Source organism: Perognathus longimembris, chromosome 2 (genome assembly GCF_023159225.1).
Source record: "Perognathus longimembris pacificus isolate PPM17 chromosome 2, ASM2315922v1, whole genome shotgun sequence".
NCBI classification, from domain to species: Eukaryota; Metazoa; Chordata; class Mammalia; order Rodentia; family Heteromyidae; genus Perognathus; species Perognathus longimembris.
In genome coordinates this window covers 46,703,026-46,720,717 of record NC_063162.1, presented here as the reverse complement: position 1 = coordinate 46,720,717, position 17,692 = coordinate 46,703,026, and the positions used below count along the sequence as shown (strand labels likewise).

The 17,692-nt window shown below is 53.2% G+C and overlaps 1 protein-coding gene across 2 annotated transcripts in view; it reads right to left on the bottom strand.

The window, feature by feature from the left end:
- Unc5b (unc-5 netrin receptor B) overlaps positions 1–17,692 on the bottom strand; it is a 73,284-nt gene that overhangs the window by 5,478 nt on the left and 50,114 nt on the right. Inside the window, exons 2-13 of one of the 2 annotated variants that reach the window (XM_048338960.1) lie at positions 10,171–10,395; positions 8,697–8,840; positions 8,226–8,329; positions 7,546–7,726; positions 6,744–6,911; positions 5,941–6,105; positions 5,757–5,789; positions 4,036–4,230; positions 3,443–3,832; positions 2,566–2,653; positions 1,362–1,530; positions 1,021–1,254 (exon numbers count right to left, since the gene is read on the bottom strand). In XM_048338960.1, coding sequence (XP_048194917.1) covers positions 1,021–1,254; positions 1,362–1,530; positions 2,566–2,653; positions 3,443–3,832; positions 4,036–4,230; positions 5,757–5,789; positions 5,941–6,105; positions 6,744–6,911; positions 7,546–7,726; positions 8,226–8,329; positions 8,697–8,840; positions 10,171–10,395 — 2,096 coding nt within the window. The remainder of the gene's footprint in view (positions 1–1,020; positions 1,255–1,361; positions 1,531–2,565; positions 2,654–3,442; positions 3,833–4,035; positions 4,231–5,756; positions 5,790–5,940; positions 6,106–6,743; positions 6,912–7,545; positions 7,727–8,225; positions 8,330–8,696; positions 8,841–10,170; positions 10,396–17,692) is intronic. The other variant, XM_048338961.1, reaches the window with a different exon arrangement.

Here is a 17,692-nt window from a genome sequence, read left to right as displayed (position 1 = left end):
AACTGAAAGTTCAAGACTACCCTGGTTTATAAAGAAAGACCTTGTCTCAAAAAACAAACAACAAAAACAAGCTGGGCATCTGTGGCTCACACCTGTAATCCTAACTACTCAGGAGGCTAAGATCTGTGGTTCAAGGCCAACCCAGGCAAGAAAGTCCATGAGACTCTTGGTTCCACTTAGCCACCAAAATACAGAAGTGAGGTTGTGGCTCAAGTGGTAGAGTGCTAGCCTTAACCAAAAAAGCTCAGAGACAGTACTCAAGCCCCAAGACACACACACACACACACACACACACACACACACACACACACACACACACACACACCACTTTCTAGGTCTGGCCACCTTTTTTTTTTTTTAATTTTTGCCAGTCCTGGGGCTTGAATTCAAGGCCCGAGCACTGTCCCTGGATTCTTTTTGCTCAAGGCTAGCACTCTACCACTTGAGCCACAGTACCACTTCTGGCCCTTTTGTATGTATGTGGTGCTGAGAAGTCGAACCCAGAGCTTCATGTGTGCAAGGCTAACACTTTACCACTAGGCCACATTCCTAGCCCCTCTAGCCACCTTCTTACCCGGGAAGCTAGGGCCCCCATCTGTCCAGCCCCTCCTCTCTCACCTCACATACAGTCCTCTATACAGGTCCCTCACCTTGGCAGGGCAGAAACTGCTCTGCCCATCTGGGATACCCTTCTCCTGCTACCCAGAGCACCAGCTTTGTCCTGTGGGGCTCAGCTGAAGGTTCACCTTCTCAAACCTGCTCCGTGCCTTGGAGAGCTTTCCGTCTAATCCCCACCTTCAGCCCAGAGTCTGGTAAGACGGGAGTCATGGCCTTCACCCCTGTCCTGAGGGTCCAGTGCCGTGTGAATGTTTCAGGAATGCTGGGGTGACTCAAGGAGGATGGTGGAGGGGGACTGTGTTGCTGGCTAGCGGTGGGTGACAGGCCCTGGGGAGAGGGGTGCCAGAAGGAACCCTACAAATGTAGGATGCCAGAGCTGTGTGGCCCTGTGGCCGGCTCTACCTTCAGCGCTACTGGTGTGTCCTCCAGGCAGTAGACCCTGAGGCTGTACTCCAGGGAGGTGCAAAGGGCTGGGGCGAAGATGGCCAGCTGGAGCCGCTTGACTGCTGAACGGGAGTACGACTCCCCTGTGAACACATAGGTACCCAGCTGGTCCAGCAGGATGTGGCAGGACCTGGCTTCCAGCTGGCAGTAGCATGGGGTATTCAGGGTCTCCTCATCCAGGGTCACGACCTCCTGTGAAAGAGATTGGTTGGGATGAGCAGGCCATGCTTCCCTGGGCTGGGCCAGGAGGAGAGGAGCAGGTCAAAAGGTCTGGCTGGCCTCCAGCCTGGGCTCCTTACCTCCCAGTGACCCTGGTGGGCCTGGGTCTTCAGCTGGAAGATCCAGTCGCCGGCACGGACTTCGGCACAGTGGGGCATGGTGAGGATGACTGGGCGGCACAGAAGGAGGCCTGTGGGCCCGCAGGTCACCGAGGGGCTCAATACTGTCTGGGTTCCTTCCGAAATTGGGCTGGGGGCAGAGGGTACCGGGAGGCAGTGAGGGGAGGCTGCAAAAAGGACCCCGGTCTCCAATTCCACACCAAGCCTGGTCTCTCTGGCTCAGGGCCCCAGACCCGAGGCCTCATGGGGGTGGGGGAGTAGGGCTGGGAAAATGACATAAATCTTGAAGTTGTTTTGAGATTTGGACTATTGCCTTTCTTTTTTCGTTTTTTGTGGGTCATGGGGTCTGAACACAGGGCCTGGGTGCTGTCCCTGAGCACTTTTGCTTAAGGCTAGTGCTCTACCACTTTGAGCCACAATACCACTTCTGGTTTTCTAGGGGTTAATTAGAGATAAGAGTCTCACAGACTTTCCTGCCAGGCTGGCTTTGAACTCTGATCCTCAGATCTCAGCCTCCTGAGTAGTTAGGATTACAGATGTGAGCCACCAGCGCCTGGCTGGGCTATTGCTTTTCCACTGTGACATTCTCACAGCCAAATTGCTTTTGATGAATGTTGCTAACGTTCCCTCCAGAAAGCTGGCACCAATCAACACTCCTGCTAGTGTACTTGTGAGAACTGGGCCATGTGCCCACGCTGAGGTATGAAGCTGTTAACATTTGGGGGGAAAAAAATCTTGAAAAAACTTTAAGGGAAAAAACAAAAAACAAAACCTCTCCACTATCTCAATTGTTTTCACTGACTACAAATAAGATAGAACACATTCTCATTGACCTGCTGGCCGCTGCATGGACATGTGTGTGTAACTTTTTGTACCAAGATGTTTAGTGTTTCCTTAGTTATGAAACCTTTTCATATCGTGAGGATACCGGCCCGCATGCAGACAGCTGGTGAACTACAGTTGCTTTACAGCTTAGGCTGTTGCCTTAGCATGTTTTAAGTAGAGCCACAGTAGGATCAATGTTGTCCTTAGAATATGATCTCTAGCCTCAGGACCAGGCTTGGTGTGGGAGGTGGGGTGAGGTAAGGTGACATTTGAACCCCATATGGGGCAGCAGCAGGGAGACAAGAGGGAAAGTTAGACCAGGGCTGGAGTTTCTACTCACAGGGTATTTTCTGCCTTGTTGATAAGGAGGTACATCTCGTAGAATTTGCCCTGGGGAATGGCTCCATTGGGCACCAGCAGGCTGACCCCTAGTGGAGAGAGGGAGGTCAGCAGGGCAGGGCTGGAGGAAGTTGGGGAGCTGGGAAGAACAGGGGATAGGGACTGACTGGCCTCAGCTTGAGGCAGAAAGAGAAATACTTTTTTTGTTTTTTGGATTGGTGGTGGGGCTTGAACTCTGGGTCTGGGCACCGTCCCTGATCACTTCGGCTCAAGGCTACCACTTGCGCCACAGCACCACTTACGGTTCTCTGAGTGGTTTAATGGAGATAAGAGTCTCATGGAAATTTCTGCCTGGCCTGGCTTTGAACCCCAATCCTCAGATCTCAGCCTCCTGAGTAGCTAGATTACACATGTGAGCCACCAGCACCCAGAAAGAAAGACTTTCTTTGGGGTAGGGGGTTCGCCTTTGACCACAGCTGGCCTATCCAGAAACACAAGGGTTGGAAGGTCCTGGTGCTGGCTCCATTCCTGGTTTTAAGACAAGGTGCTGGGGAGGTGCCAATGGCTAGTTTTATAAGATGGCATGGGCATCCTTGCCTTTCCTGATACTAGAAGTAGGACCACTCTCTATGACTGTTGGCTGTTGAAAGGCGATTCTTCACCACTTAACAGAGAACCTGGGGCCTCCAGACTGGCTGGCTGGTCCAGGGTTGTCTTAAGGAAGCACTGCTGAGACTGTGTTCTTTTATCTTGTAGTCCTCAAGGTCTCCAGCCTCTTCCTGTCTCTCAGTGATGGGATTAGGAAGGCCTGTCTTTACTGACTGTCCAGAGCGGGCATGCTGAGGCCAGGCTGACAGACACACAGAGCAGGGGCCTACCTGTGCCAGGGATGCTCAGCCTTCCTCCCAGGCAGCCAAAGGTGCCACTGACGCTGCTTCCTGGGTCTCTGGGCAGACCCAGATGCTGCTGGGAGCCGAGGCTGGCACTGCGCAGGTGTAGGAAATGGGTGTCTCGGGGGAAATCGCCTGGGTATGTGCCTGGCGGCAGGACGCCCAGCAGGTCAGCCCCATCTGGTAGGCCAGGTGCTGAGCTGGTGGTGTTCGAGTTGTAGACTTTGATCTTGAGGCTGGGCAGGGGGTCCAGCAAGGGTGAGGTGGTCATGGGGATCTTGTCAGCTGAGTCCTGCAGGGCGTACACAGGCCCCCGGTAGATACCAGCACTGGCTGTCAGGTCGGGAGGCACAGATGGGTGCAAGAGCTGTGGGTTACCTGCAGAGGTGAAGGGGGACCGTCAGACCCCCTTGCTACACTGGCCTAGCACTCTCTGGCCCACTCATGTCCAGCTGTAAAAGGCTCAACTGCCACAGCTGCAAGAGGCTTTGGGAGAATTGGGAGAGCCTCCCTTGAGGGGGCAAAGGAGCCTCGTGCCCCTCTGTCCCTATCCACCACCCCTGGTGTCCTTATGTCCTTACCAGGCCTGGCAGTTTTGAAGTTGATAGGGTGGAAGCCACCAGTGAGGGCCGCAGAGGAGTCAGTGATGTCGTTGTCAAAGTCACGGCAGTTGCGACGATACATTACCACCCCCACAGCCATGAGGACTGCCACCACCACAAAGACGGCCACTACTATGCCCGCATACAGCGCCACATCCCCAGAGGCCTCCAGGACTGCAGGAACAGGAGGACTATGTCAGTTATCGCTTACTATTCTTTCCTGTGGTTATCTTTGAAGTGTGCTGGGGATGGACCCCAGGGTGGCATACGTGCTAGGTAAGCACCCTTACCACTGAGCCACACCCCTAGCCTCAAAGCAAAGACCAGACTATAGAGCTGCACTCCAAGCCTGCAGCCACTTCCACAGGACTAACCAAAGGCCCTGGGCTCCCTGAAATCATGCTAAGCAGACATTTTGAGCTGGGGGGAGGAGGAGGTGGAGATGACATGTAAGGCAATGAGTGGGCAGAGATGGTGAACAGGTAGGCAGAGGATGGAAATGGGGGTGGTGTCACCCATGGCTACCACCCCACTACCTCATGGGAGGCTGCTGTTGGAAATGACTGCCCATGGGCAGGCAGGAAGGGGTCAAGGTCTGGGGGTAAGACAACAGAATTCTCCACTGTCCATAATGGACAGTGGCTACCATACTGGCTAGCTCAGAAACAGTCAAGATGGCAGCCGCCAAGATGGCTGCTCTTCTCCCTTGCTTCTTTTAAGAGCTCTAGGAAGCATTTGTCTACCCTCTCCTGCCCTAGGAGCTCTGAGAGATGGACCTGCTCTCTCTGCCTTGGGTCTTCCACACCCTTGGAGGGGGCAGCCCGAGCCTCAGCATGAAAAGCCATGGCCTCCTGGCCTGGGTGTGTGTCTTCTCAGTTCTGATGCCTGCCTGTCCTTCCATCTGTCCCTTGGGCTCTCTAGAGGACTCTGGAATCCAAGAGCCAACAGAGAAGCCCCTTCCTTCCCCCATCTCCCAGGGCTGGGCTTCTGGAGGCTCTGCTCTGCAGAACCTAGGCCTGGCTCTGCATATTAATGTCCAGTCACACTGGGGGCCCCTTGCCTGGTGATTAATGTGCTCCAATCAACCACCAGCCTGCCCCCCTAGTGAGCTGGGCAGAGGGCCTCACTGCTGATTTTGATTCCGGAATTATTTGGAAATTGTGCTTTAATTACCACAGGCCAATCTGCTGAAGAGGCCTTATTACTTTATATTACTGAGGCAGCAACTTGGCCCCTGGGGGCTAGAGGATAAGCCTCTTGAGAGCTGACACTGGGCAGTGAGCATTACAGAAGACTCGGGAGACAAGTCTGCATGGGGGGGGGGGGGTCCAGTGTGGGACACTAGGGTAGCCAGGACTGTCCCAGAGAGAAAGGCTGAGAGTATAATGTTAAAACCACCAACTCTGGCCACAAAACTATTGAGGTTGTTCAAATCCATCTTGGCCTTGCTACTTCTTGGCTCCCTCCTTGGGCAAGTCCCTCCTCCCTGAGACTCAATTTCCTGCCTTGTAATGGATCAGGGGGTGACATAGGACCTTTCTGCTGGCCAAGGGGTCTTGTCAGCCTTCCATGATGGCAGTGTGGGGCACAGAGTATGGGGGGAAGGGGTCCATGGGGAACCAGTAGATTCATCATCATCATCATCACTCTCTGCCCTGTGCCCCACCCCCAGGAAAGGACAGCTATGAAATGGGACTTACGGTGGCTTTTAGGATCGCTTAGAGTTCTCTTATCTGTTGAGGAAATAAAGGGAAGACAATGACACAGATGACAGAGAAGGTGATGAGGACAAAGGAGATGAGATGGCGGATGTGGGGTTCTTGGTGGGGCCTTCACCTGGCTCCAGAATCCCTCCCACAAGGCTGCCCGGGCCCGAGGACTCACTCTGCGTGCACAGCCCATCGGTGCAGTTCTTGGAGTCAAGCAGTGTCCCGCTGCAGTCACGGCCTCCATTCTGGGGCGGAGGTGCCATGCACTCGCGGCTGCGCCAGTGGGCGCACTCGGTGCTACAGGCTGACCATTTGCTCCACTCTGTCCACGCACCATCCACTGCAGGGGCACACAGTTAGTGTGTAGAGAGCTGCACACACATGGCAGGGAGAAAGGGCCTGCGCCCCATGAGTATCGCTACAGAAAAATCCACTTGTGTCCAGACACCTCCACACCCACGAGCAGTCAGATAGAGAACATAGATAAACACGAAGTCACTGGCACAGACACAGCCCACTGCACAGCTACAGACAGACCAAACCCAAGGTAAAGCATACCACAGTGTCACACAGGCACAACTAATGGGAGAGAAGATGGCTGTATGGGTAAGGACAGAGAGACAGAGGAGACACACAAACAAAAGCACGACAGAGAAAAGGAGACTGTTAACAGGACGAGGAGCTGGGGACAAAGTGCACCCTGACAGTTATGTGCAGGGGACACCGGACCTTGGCAGCTCAAACCCAGGTTGGAGGTGTTAGAGAAGAGCCTGCCTCTAGGAAGCAGCTCAGAGATTCTACCTCCCAGCAGCCTGGGGCAGAAGCACAAGTTAGAAGATGATATACCTAGGCCAGCCTGGGCAGCTGAACGAGGGTCTGGCATGGGCTGCCTGTACTGGAGCAATGCTGTCCAGACTCAGCACACAGCACATGAGAGGGCTGGGCACGAGCAGAGTAGCACCTGGCCAGCTCACCTACCTGGACACACGGTGGTACAAGCAGTCTTCTGGAAGGCCTGTCCCTCGCAAAAGGCACCCCCATTGAGTGGGGCCGGGTTGGTACAAGTCCGCGTGCGCTTCTGCCAGCCACGGCCACAGCGGTTGGAGCAGGGTGACCACTCTGCCCAGCTGGACCAGCCACCATTCACTGTGAGGACAAGGCACCGCCTGGTTGGCTTGGTTCTGAGAATTTCTGGCCACAAAGACCATTGCCACCCTGCTAAGGCTATCTCATATGCAGAACTGGGCACCCCAACACCAGCAGGTACCCCAAGAGGAACTGAGCTCTTTACCTCCTACCTGATTGGTCATGCAGAGACAAATGAAGGGGCAGAGATCCCAATGCTTATCCAGGGTCACCCACCATGTGACCTGGGGCTGGATTCCAGGTCAGTATTCTTTTGACAACATTCCACAACCACCTCACCTGTGGCCCAAAGAAACAGCAGAGCACTGCACGGGCATGGTGCTCCCTGGAAGAGTGGGGAGAATCTTCACTCTGCTTGGACTATCCCCTAAGTCTGAGGATCTGCTGTCATCCTTGGCCCCAGAACAATGAGACAGCAAGGAGCCCTGGGAAGTGGGGAGTCTCCTGGTTGGGGACCCTGGAGTGCCCGACTTGGCCACTTATTTTGTGATGTGACTTGGGTTGTTGCCTCACTTTCTCTCTATAGCCCACACTTCCCTATTGTTCAGGAGCCCTGCTGGTCCCCTGGGTAGGGTAGGTGGGACAGGGAAAGGCAGGACCCCTCCCCTCTCCAAGCCCTAGCAAGCGCCCACACCATAGACGATGACGGTGGCTGTGGTGCTCCGGCGCTTGGCCACAATGTTTTTGGCCACACAGGTATAGTTGGCTGTGTCGGATAGGCGAGCCTGCCGAATGATGAGGTTGTGGTCGATGGTAAGCAGGTAGTTTGTGTCCTGGGTGGGATCAATGACATCCTCGTTCTTCAGCCATTCCACCTGAGGAGGAGCAAGGGCAGTGAGGACCCAGGATGGCCTGCTTGTACTGGGAGTAGACCCCTTGCAGATGGGGGAGGGGGTCTGAACATGAATAGAACAGTACTTCTACCTGTGTCCACCAGCTGGGTGGTTTGAGGAGATTTACCAGGTAGGCCCTCAATTTTACCAACTCTAAGATGAAAAACTAAATAGCACTTAACCCCAGGGCCATGGTGAGGGTGACATACATGGGTCAGGCACTCCCCTTCCACCCATCATTAACCCCACAAACCAGCTCCAGCAGTGGTTGTTCCCTGGGTTCAAATCCCAGCTCTGTTACTAAGCAGCAACCCTGTAGTAGCCAGTCCCCCATTCCAGTGCTGTTTCCCATCCATAAAGGGTGATCTATCCTATCAGGCTGCCATGGGCATCAGTGTACCTAGCTTCTAGCTTGCATGGGATCCCAGTAGGTGGCAGTTGCTACACAGGGTACTGATGGCACCCACTGTGTCCTACTCACCTCTGCCACAGGCACACCCTCTGGTGGGCGGCACTGCAGGAGGACCTCGTGATCCAGGGGTACTTCCTTGGCCAGAGGCTCCTGGTCAAAGTTCTTGCGAAGGTCTGGGGAGAAGGGAGAGAGAGGTTCCTTGAGGCACAGAGCATAGGATAAGAACCTGAAGTGCTTGCTGTGGCCTCTAGGGGGCAGTGACTCCAAGGGAACGGTTCAGAGGCACACCTGCCTTTACCTGGGGTGGTTTCTTTCCTCACCAGGTGATTCCCTAACCCTGGGGTCCCACCGCAGAGTGGCCCAGCATGCAAATGGAAGTTAGTTTCCTTGTTTAGGTGAAGACCTCTAGAAATGCTGGCAATGACACTTCTATATCCCCTGTAGTGGGCACTGCTCTGCACTGATGGGAAAAGGCAGGAATGGGAGGAGGAAAAAAGGCGGGGGGGGGGGGGCGGAGGGGAGGGGATCAGGGTGGCATACAGGCAATGCGGACGTAGGCCCGACGACTCTTGGTGGTGCCTGCGGAGCTCCAGGCGACACACTGGCACCAGTAATCCTCCAGTCCGAAGAGCTCCTCCACCTGCTGCCTTGACACCTCAATCTGTACCTCTCGCACCCGGAGGCCTGGGAGGAGGAGCACAGGATGAGAGGAGGTGACATGAAAGAGCTCACCTCCTTCCATTCGGAGCCTGGCTGCCTCTTCCACAGAAGAGCCTCTTCCATTCATCCTTTGAGCCCCCCCACCCTCCCAGTGGAGGGGCAAAGCAGGGGACATGATGCCTCCTGGGGCTCTCACAGGTGACTGTGGCCTGCTAGTCCCAGTGACAGCCGTGCTGCTAGGCACACAAAGCCTCCAGCCCTAGACACAGGGCCACTGCTGTCTCCATTAGCTGCACATAGTGACAGAGGTCCCAAGGGCCTCTCCTCGGCAGTGCCTCAGCCTCCTTGCCCTACACCCAGGTCTTCCCTGGTGCCTGGTGTGGCCCTGGGGCACAGAGAGGGTGATCATGGGCAGGAAAGGAACGAGGGTGGGAAGCCCAGTCCTGGTGTACTGGGAGCTTAGAGGCCTCCTTGCTCCTCTCCTCTCCTTGTTCCTATGGTGATGGTGGCTGGCCTCCCTAGGTGGGCTCAAAGGACAGAAAAGTAAGGACTAGTTGTAGGAGAAAGAGAAGGCCAAGAAAACCCAGAAGATATGGCATCTGTGGGACAGCCCTTCTTTTGGTCCTGTGGTTTCAGTCACTCATGGTTTGAGCCACAGTCCAGCACCTTTTGAATCATTATATATAGTATCACAGGGCTAGGCATTTTGAGTCCCAAACCCCACCGGGATGCTCAAAAAAATCCAGGTTTTGGAACAGTTGAGTTTCATATTTTGGATTAGGGATGCTCAATTAGTAAAGTTTATACAAATCCCAAATCTGAAAAACTCTGAAATCTGAAACATGTCTGGTTTCCAAACAAAAGTAGCCCTTTTTTCCCCTGTACCCAAAGTAATTTATTTCAGTAAAGGAAATGCATCATCATCATCACTGTGAATGGAAACAGTATGGCTCTGCGCAAACACAAAAGAATCTGTGAAGATAGGATGGTGTGAAATTCGGGTTTGGAGGCAGAGGTTGCTTCCCTATTGATAAAGGGGACATTTGGCTGCTATGGGGGAGGCAGGGCAATCATCTCCAGAGAGAAACCAGAGATGAGAACAAGGGCTCCACAGGGATTTGATGCTACTGAGCACGGTGTCCCTGGTCACCCAAAGCTAGACTGGGACTGGAGGCCAGTGCTGGGGGAAATTCTAGTGATCCCCAAAAGGGAAACTGAAGGAGCTCCGATGTGCATCCCAGCTGTGTGACACCAACACAGAGCCCAGAGCTGAGCCAGGTGCAGGGCTGTTGGCCCTCCACACCCGCCTCCGGTCTGTGGTGTCCCGGGGTGCCTGGGTGGAGGGCGGCCTCACCAGTGGCTTCGTCCAGGCTTTCCTGCGTGATGTGGTCATTCTGGCTGACCCACTCGCCATTGCACTTGAAGTAGATCTGCGTGGCAGGGAAGGCATGACAGCGCAGCTCCACAGGCTTGTTCTTCACAATGTAAGCGTCCTGTGGCTCCTGCAGGAAGTGCGGAAGTGGATCCGCTGGCACGGAGGGGAAGGAGTCCGGGAGTACCACACCACCAGAGTCAGAGCCTGTGGAAGAGGATGGACATCCGTGAGCCACAGGCTGGGGACCGAGGACACCTCTTGTTTGTCCTGAAGACCTACTGGGGAGAGCAGCCAACAACCCACTCCAACACCTGGGTGAGGTCTCTAACAACTGAGGCCTCATTTTCCCCATCTTGCCCTGATTTAAAGAAACTGAGCTCTAGGACCCATTTGTCCCTGGGATGTGGCTCTTCACAAGGGGAGAAGCCAGAGAGGCCTAGAATGATGTATCCAACTGTCAAGAGTGAAGACCCCCGTGGGGACCTCCCACTGTCCCATGATCGATCTGGCCCTGCCCAACCTCATTCCTATCTCCCTCAACACACAGCCAGCCAGTCAGCTCAGCCTGCCAATGTGGAGGCAGCCGGGGGCACGGGGTGCACTGAGGGGAGGCAGTGGTGGTAGGGTCTGGGCTCCCCATCACAGCACCTCACCTCCTGGGGGCTCTGCCCATGCTCTTGGCAGCCTATTCCAGGTCCACGCCCTTGGCAGGAGGAGTGAGGAAACTTCAGGGAACAGGAGAGGCTGTCCCTGTGGTAATCTCCTCCCCAGGGGCAATGGAACACCCGTGTCCCTGGAAAGAACAGACACCTCAGGAGGTGAGACAAACAGGAAGGGAGGAAACCAGGCCAGGCAGGCGATTGGCTTACAGCTCGCTTAGGAAAATTGGCTCTCCATGACGAGAGGCAGAACAATCAGGTGGCTGGGGACGAGCAGCAGGGGGGCTTGTCCTCCTCTGCTAACTGCCCTAAAAGAAGCAGAAAGGGGGCGGGCACATCTCTGTGGGCCCTTCCCACCAGCCCAGTGCCATCTCAGGGACCTGGTCCCAAGAGGCCCAAATAAGGACTGTGCTCTCAGGAGACTGTGTGGCCCCAGCCCCACAAGGAAGCAAAGGGACACTTAGTTTCCCAAGAGCAGAATGAATAGCACTTGTTTGTGCTGTGTGGACCAGGACACCTGGCTGACTGAGGGGGCTTCCTGGTGTATTGCAGGGGGGGAGGGGGGCGGAGGAAAGCAGATAGTATGTGAGCCCAGCCTGTGCCTTGCCCCTCACTGTGAGGAGGACAGGGAGGACAGCAGGGAGGAGAGCCCTTCTCTCCCCTTCCCTTCTCTGGGCTACTTGGAGAACACGAAGGCCCAGAAGTACACAGTAAGCACCAACTGCTGAGCTGAAATACCAGCAAATGCTCCCCAAGGAGAAGGGGACTTGTCTTTAATACTTTAGATAGCTAAGTTACCTAATTCTTCCAACAGCCCTGTAAGGTTATGTTCTGTTAATCCCTGCCTTACCGATGAGGAGACTGAGGATCCGAGAGTTAGTTTAAGCACGCTGCCCAAGGTCACCAAGCTAACGAGAAAAAACAGAAGCAAGGTCTGAAGCTAAGAAGCCAGCCTTGCACACTTGGGATGTCTCTGGGCCTTCCATGCCCATAGCTGACTTAGTTCTGGCACACAGAAGCTGCTCCCAACAGCAGAACCCTAGCAGTACCCAGCACTGGCTAGGACTCTCATCAAAGAGCCCGCAAATCTGGTGCTAGTGTTTTATCTCACAGCTGAGGAAACTGAGGCCTTCCAAGTGGTGCCAGTGACTGGCCTGGGGCCTCCTTGTCAGGGGGCAGTTAAGCCAGAACTGGCACTGAGGATCTTCGGGGCCAGGCCAGAGTTCCCCACCTCCATCCCCCTCTGTAGCAGGAGACAATCTACAGGTACAATCTAAAGGTCTGGCTGCCTGGGGAGTGGGTGGGGAGAGACAACATAATGAGAGGCCCACAGTCCCCACGGGAATGGGACCCTGGAGCCTGAGGTAGTCACTGCCCACTCCAGGATAGCCAGGCTCCTGGCTGCGGTCTACCTCAGCCCCAGCACTCCCTGTGGCCACTGTCAGAGGAGGCAGAAGGGCCGCATTTGGTCGGACATCTATGACACCTGGGATATAAGCAGCCCTTCTGGGCCCCAGGCAGCCCATATGGGAAACAAGAGGGACTAGCCTTCCTCTAGGGTGCAAAGCACATGCTCACCTCATCTTCTAGGCCCTGCGGACTATATTCACCACTTAGTTTTGCAACCCTAATGTCACCCATCTATGAACCAGGCAAAGCCATAGCCACAGTAAGCAACCAGCAGACACCATTGTGCAGTTGCGTGACTGGCCCATACAGGCAGGAACAAGGCGGACTGTCCCATCAGTGCCTCTCTTTGTGACCCTGGATGGTCTGCATCTCCATACCCCAGGCAGATGCTACAGGAGACCAAGAGGCAGAAGAAACAAAAGCCACCTGAGGTTTCTTCGCGGAGGCAGTGGACTGCAGGGACTGTGCTGGCCAGCACATAGCAGGTGTATAGTGGACACCATAAATGTAGAGCCAGCCCTAGCTGGCCCTAGGGGCCAAGGGAGGCTCAGCAGGTAGTCTGGATTGGGACAGGCCCTGGAGCATCAGCTTCCAAATGTCTGGGGATCCTTCTGCCAGGTCCTGTTCAGAAGACACCTTCATTCTCTCAATATACCCAGTAACAGCCCTAGACAGAGGTGCTCAGATTTTTCTGGTCTTTTAATATCTCAGTGATATTTTTATAGTATCTCAAGCTTCTAAAAGAATTCCCAATAGTTAGGAATACATTAAGTAGTTAGAGCCAAAGAACGTTGTTAAGTATTTATATCCTAGGAACTTACTAGCCACTTGGAAAGAAATCCTTAGCATAAAGGGAAACAGAAAAAAAATTAAAATTCCATTTGTAAAGAGAGCCACGACAACTGACTAAATAGGGACAAGTGTTCTGGCTAGATCCTGCACAACTCTTCAAATCATGTAATCAGTGGACACAGCCAACTGATTTCATTATTTGCAACCCAGTTCTCCCAAGGGCCCAGATCCCAGCTTTGCAAAGCTATGGCACTAACTAAAGAGAATAGAGTGATGAAATGTTTGAAACTGAATTACCTCGGCTAGTAGCTGACATGGTATCTTGAAGGTTACAAACACCTGACTTGTCCCTAGGCAACAAATGGGGAAACTGAGACCAACACTGTTCCAGTAACTGGCCCAGGGCCATAGATCCATGAGTAGCAGAGGTGGGAATAAGTTCAACTCATGCAAGATCGTCTGTCTTCTGGAAGTTGGCATCCATGGCTTCCTGCTGCCAGAAAAGCCTCCCACAACCAAGAAGTCACTTAGGCCCAAGCTTCCGAGACACAAGTCATCTTTAAAGCCACACATGAAGGTCAGACACCCACAGATGAGGTAGAAAGAGGACCTTTGTCTGAAGATGTAGCCACAGGGCAGTGAACCCCAAACAGGCAGCCACAGAAGGCTGGAGTCCTGCTTCCTGGGGAAATGTACTGCTGGGTGGCCTTTCTCCTTGACATCGAAGGCCTCAGCCACAAAATAAGTCAGGTCATTCTCTTCAGCCTGCTCTGGTGCTAACAGGCTGACAGATCCTGTGTATGAAAACGTCCTAATGAGTCCTTTTTTTTTTTTTGGCCAGTCCTGGGGCTTGAACTCTGACAGGGCTTGGGCACTGTCCCTGAGCTGCTTTTTGCTCGAGGCTAGTACTCTACCACTTGAGTCACAGCACCACTTCTGGTTTTTTCAGCTCAAGTGGTTCTGAGGAATCAAACCCAGGGCTTCATGCATGCTAGGCAAGCACTCTACCACTAAGCCACATTCCCAGCCCTCTTACTTTGTTTATAAATACTGGAGTTTGAACTCAGGGCCTGCTGCTAGCTTGAGCTTCACCTGAGCCATATTTTTTTTAAGTTTTTATTATAAAACTGATGTACAGAGAGGTTACAGTTTCATACGTTAGGCATTGGATACATTTCTTGTACTGTTTGTTACCTTGTCCCTCATACCTCCCTCCCTCCTCCCCCTGTCCCCCCCTGAGGTGTTCAGTTCACTTACACCAAACAGTTTTGCAAGTATTGCTTTTGTTGTTGTATCTCGTATTTTACCCTTTTTCTCTCAATTTTGGTATTCCTTTTGAATTTCCTAATTCTAATACCAGTACACACTGTTTCCCATACACTCAGATAAGATACCTGAGCCATATTTTAAGGTAGAGTTTCCTGGTTTTGTCTGGGGCTAGCCTCAGACTTTTTAAGCCACTTTTCCTTCAGAAAGCAAATATGCCTAAAGTATGTAAATCATCTTTCTGGCATTGCTAAGTCTGGCCACTCCTTATATAAGCCAATTCCATGGTCCCAAGGAAGGGTGCAGGAGGCAGGGTTGGGCCAAGAAAGTCATCTGATGCTGGGCACTCCCAGCCACGCCCCTGCTAGCCACCTGAGGCCTCCATTCAATATGTCTGCTCCTGCGTCACTCAACTGGGTGTCACTCAACTGTCACTGTTCCCTGTACACAGTCTCCATGGAGGTTACTTAAAAGGCTAGCTCCTCTCATTCCTCCCATCAATTCCTCTCCTGACGGTAGCCTACATACCTCCATAGATAGGGATCTCACCACTGCCTTTCAGACAGACCCAACAGTTCCCTCTGAGTTGCAATTTGCAGTTGAGGCCCAGCCACCGCCACAGTTCTGAGCTCTGAGGCTGTAACACGCAGTGCACTTCCTCTTCCCCCACAGTGGCCTCACAGGCTCTGGGGTTGCAGCCCATCCTTCTTCACAGGGACACGTTCCATTTTTCTCACAAACACTTGACAGGCAGGTGTGGTGGGCAGATGGGCCTGGTGGGAACCAATGTAAGTTGAGGTGTGTAGATGTAGCCCAAGTGGTGGTAGTTGCATGGTATGAACAAGGCCATGGGTTCAATTCCAAGCAAAATATACATACTCGATAAACAGATGACAGGTAGATAGAGATGACAGGAAGAGAGAACAGTTAAGTGACAGATATAGATAGATACATAGATAGACAGATAGATAATAGATAGAGATGACAGAAAGATAGAGATAAAGAGCAGGAGTATGCAGGCTGCTGCAGGCTTCTTCCCAGAACCAGACCAGGATGGCTATAGATACAGGCCTAAGAGGTGCTGAAATTTAAGCCAATAGAACAAGCAGGAGGCAGTGGGTGAGCTGTGGCACAATGTGAAGAAACTGTGTTTCATCCTGAGAGGAGTAAACAGTCCAAGCATTACCTACCCCTAAAACAAGGGGCTTGCTAAATCATAGCCTTGAACTCGTGCTCCTGCCTGTCTCCTGGGTGCTGGGATTAAAGGGATGTACACCCATGCCTGGCTCCCATTCCTGAATGGGAGACTCGCCGTTCCTAGGGGTGACCAGAGGAGTTTAGCTTTCCTTCCAGCGACTTTGACCCCAGGATCCCAGGCTGGATGAACCTGTAGAACCACAGGTTCTACAAATAGTCTTGCACAAACCGATCTTGGAAAGGTGATTAGCTTTTTTGGGGCCTCAGTTTCCCTACTTACAAAAAAAGGGAATAGCAGTTGCTGTCCTGTCAACTTTGAGGGTCAGCAGAAAAATGAAATGAGAAGCAAATATGCAACAGGGAGTGACAGCAGGTAGAACCTGTTTCCCAGCTGAGCTCTGTGGGGAGCCCACACACCCCATACTGGCAGGCTCCTTGGCCTACTGTTACCTGGGCCCCTGCAGGCCACAAGCACAGCATGGCTGTTGACAGGGCCTGGAGCTCTGGGGCTGTTTCTTACCAGCTGGAGGAGTGACTACCATAACATCACAGTGAATTAACAGCACAGCCAGATCTGAGCCCAAGCTGAGGAAGTAAGACTGGGGGCTCAGAAAGAAGCACAACACAGGACTGTGGGTACAGGCCTTGACACCTCTGCCGATGACTTTGGTCCGGAGGCCTGGGACCAAGGCTCAGCCTGCATGAAGCAGAGCAGGGCTGTGTGCCTCCAGGGTCTGGCTGGCACTAGACGAACAGAGAAGGGGATGGGCGGGGGTGCAGGGAGCGACACCCCATGCTGGGCACATTTATCACCAGCAGTTCCAGTCGTTCCCCAGGCCCTAGACCCTGGCTAATTCTTGCCAGACTTGACCTCCCAAGGCATGGAAAATCTCTCCCATTCACCATGGCTGCTGTGCCCCGTAGGGAGTGAAGAAAGCTGGGGAAAGGGAGTCCATTTATTATTATATTTTAAAAACACAAACTCCACATGGCCAAACCCCTCCCTGGACACAAAGCCCTTCTTCCATCTGGCCCTGACTCCTGGCAGCTGTGGGGTTCAGTCTGGGGCCCCCCCTTGGTGGCGGTCACAATGGTCATTACCAGTGACAAATGGGGGCTGGTGAGCTTGGAGGATGCTGAGTTCTTCCTAACAAAGAGGCTCAGCCCTTTTCCCACACCCTCATGGACCCTCATCACCACCCAAAGTCACATCCAGTTATTTTTCGAGACATCCTGGGAGCCCCTGCCATCTGGTGCCAAGATGCCTTCCTTAGGCTGCTATGTCAGTGCAGAGACAGCTTCCCTACCTAAGGCTCAGGGACCTGGTTGGTCACCTCTTCTCCATTCAGAGAAGGGATGGGGGTCTTCTGGTGTCAGGCTTCCTTCACCCTGCAGCCAGCTCACAATCCTGGAGAGACCCACATGCTGCTCATAAACCTTCAAGAGTGCCGGACACAGCCAGGTGCTGGTAGCTCACACCTGTATTCCTAGCTACTCAGGAGGCTGAGATATGAGGATCACAGTTCGAAGCCAGCCCAGGCAGGAAGGTCCATGAGACACTTATCTCCAATTAACCATCTAATAACCGAAAGTGGAGCTGTGGCTCAGTGTGGTACAGCACTATCCTGGTGCATAAAAGCTCAAGGACAGCACCCAGGCCCTGGGTTCAAGCCCCACAATCAACAAAAACAAAACAAGAGTGTCAGACCCTATGTACAGCATCCTCACCGCCACCCTCCTTCCTGAAGCTTTATGATATAGCTATATCTCCATATCCCCTTGCAATTATCTTCCCCGTTGTACTGCTTTTCCTTTGCCCCCCCAAATCAATCCATCCTCTCAGCGGCCTGAGTAGTCATGTAAGGTCTCAACTATCCCCTCCAGATCCTCAAAATTCAGACACCCATGCATCATTCCTGTGCTGCAGTCCCCACGCCTGCTTCCTGCTGTGGGACAGCCAGACCTCCTAGACTTCCCTAATTCCAGTTGTAGGTCTTCTGCTGGTCTCTTCCTTTGGGATGTCTTCCGTTTCCCTCTCATGCTCATGACACTTGGTCACTGCCACCTCAGTTCAAATAAATGCCTTGTCCGGAGGCTTTCCCTGGCCATCCCACGTCATCCTTTCTCCCCCTCCAGAACTAAGTCTACACTCCTTGTTTTTCATTTGTGTTCCATTG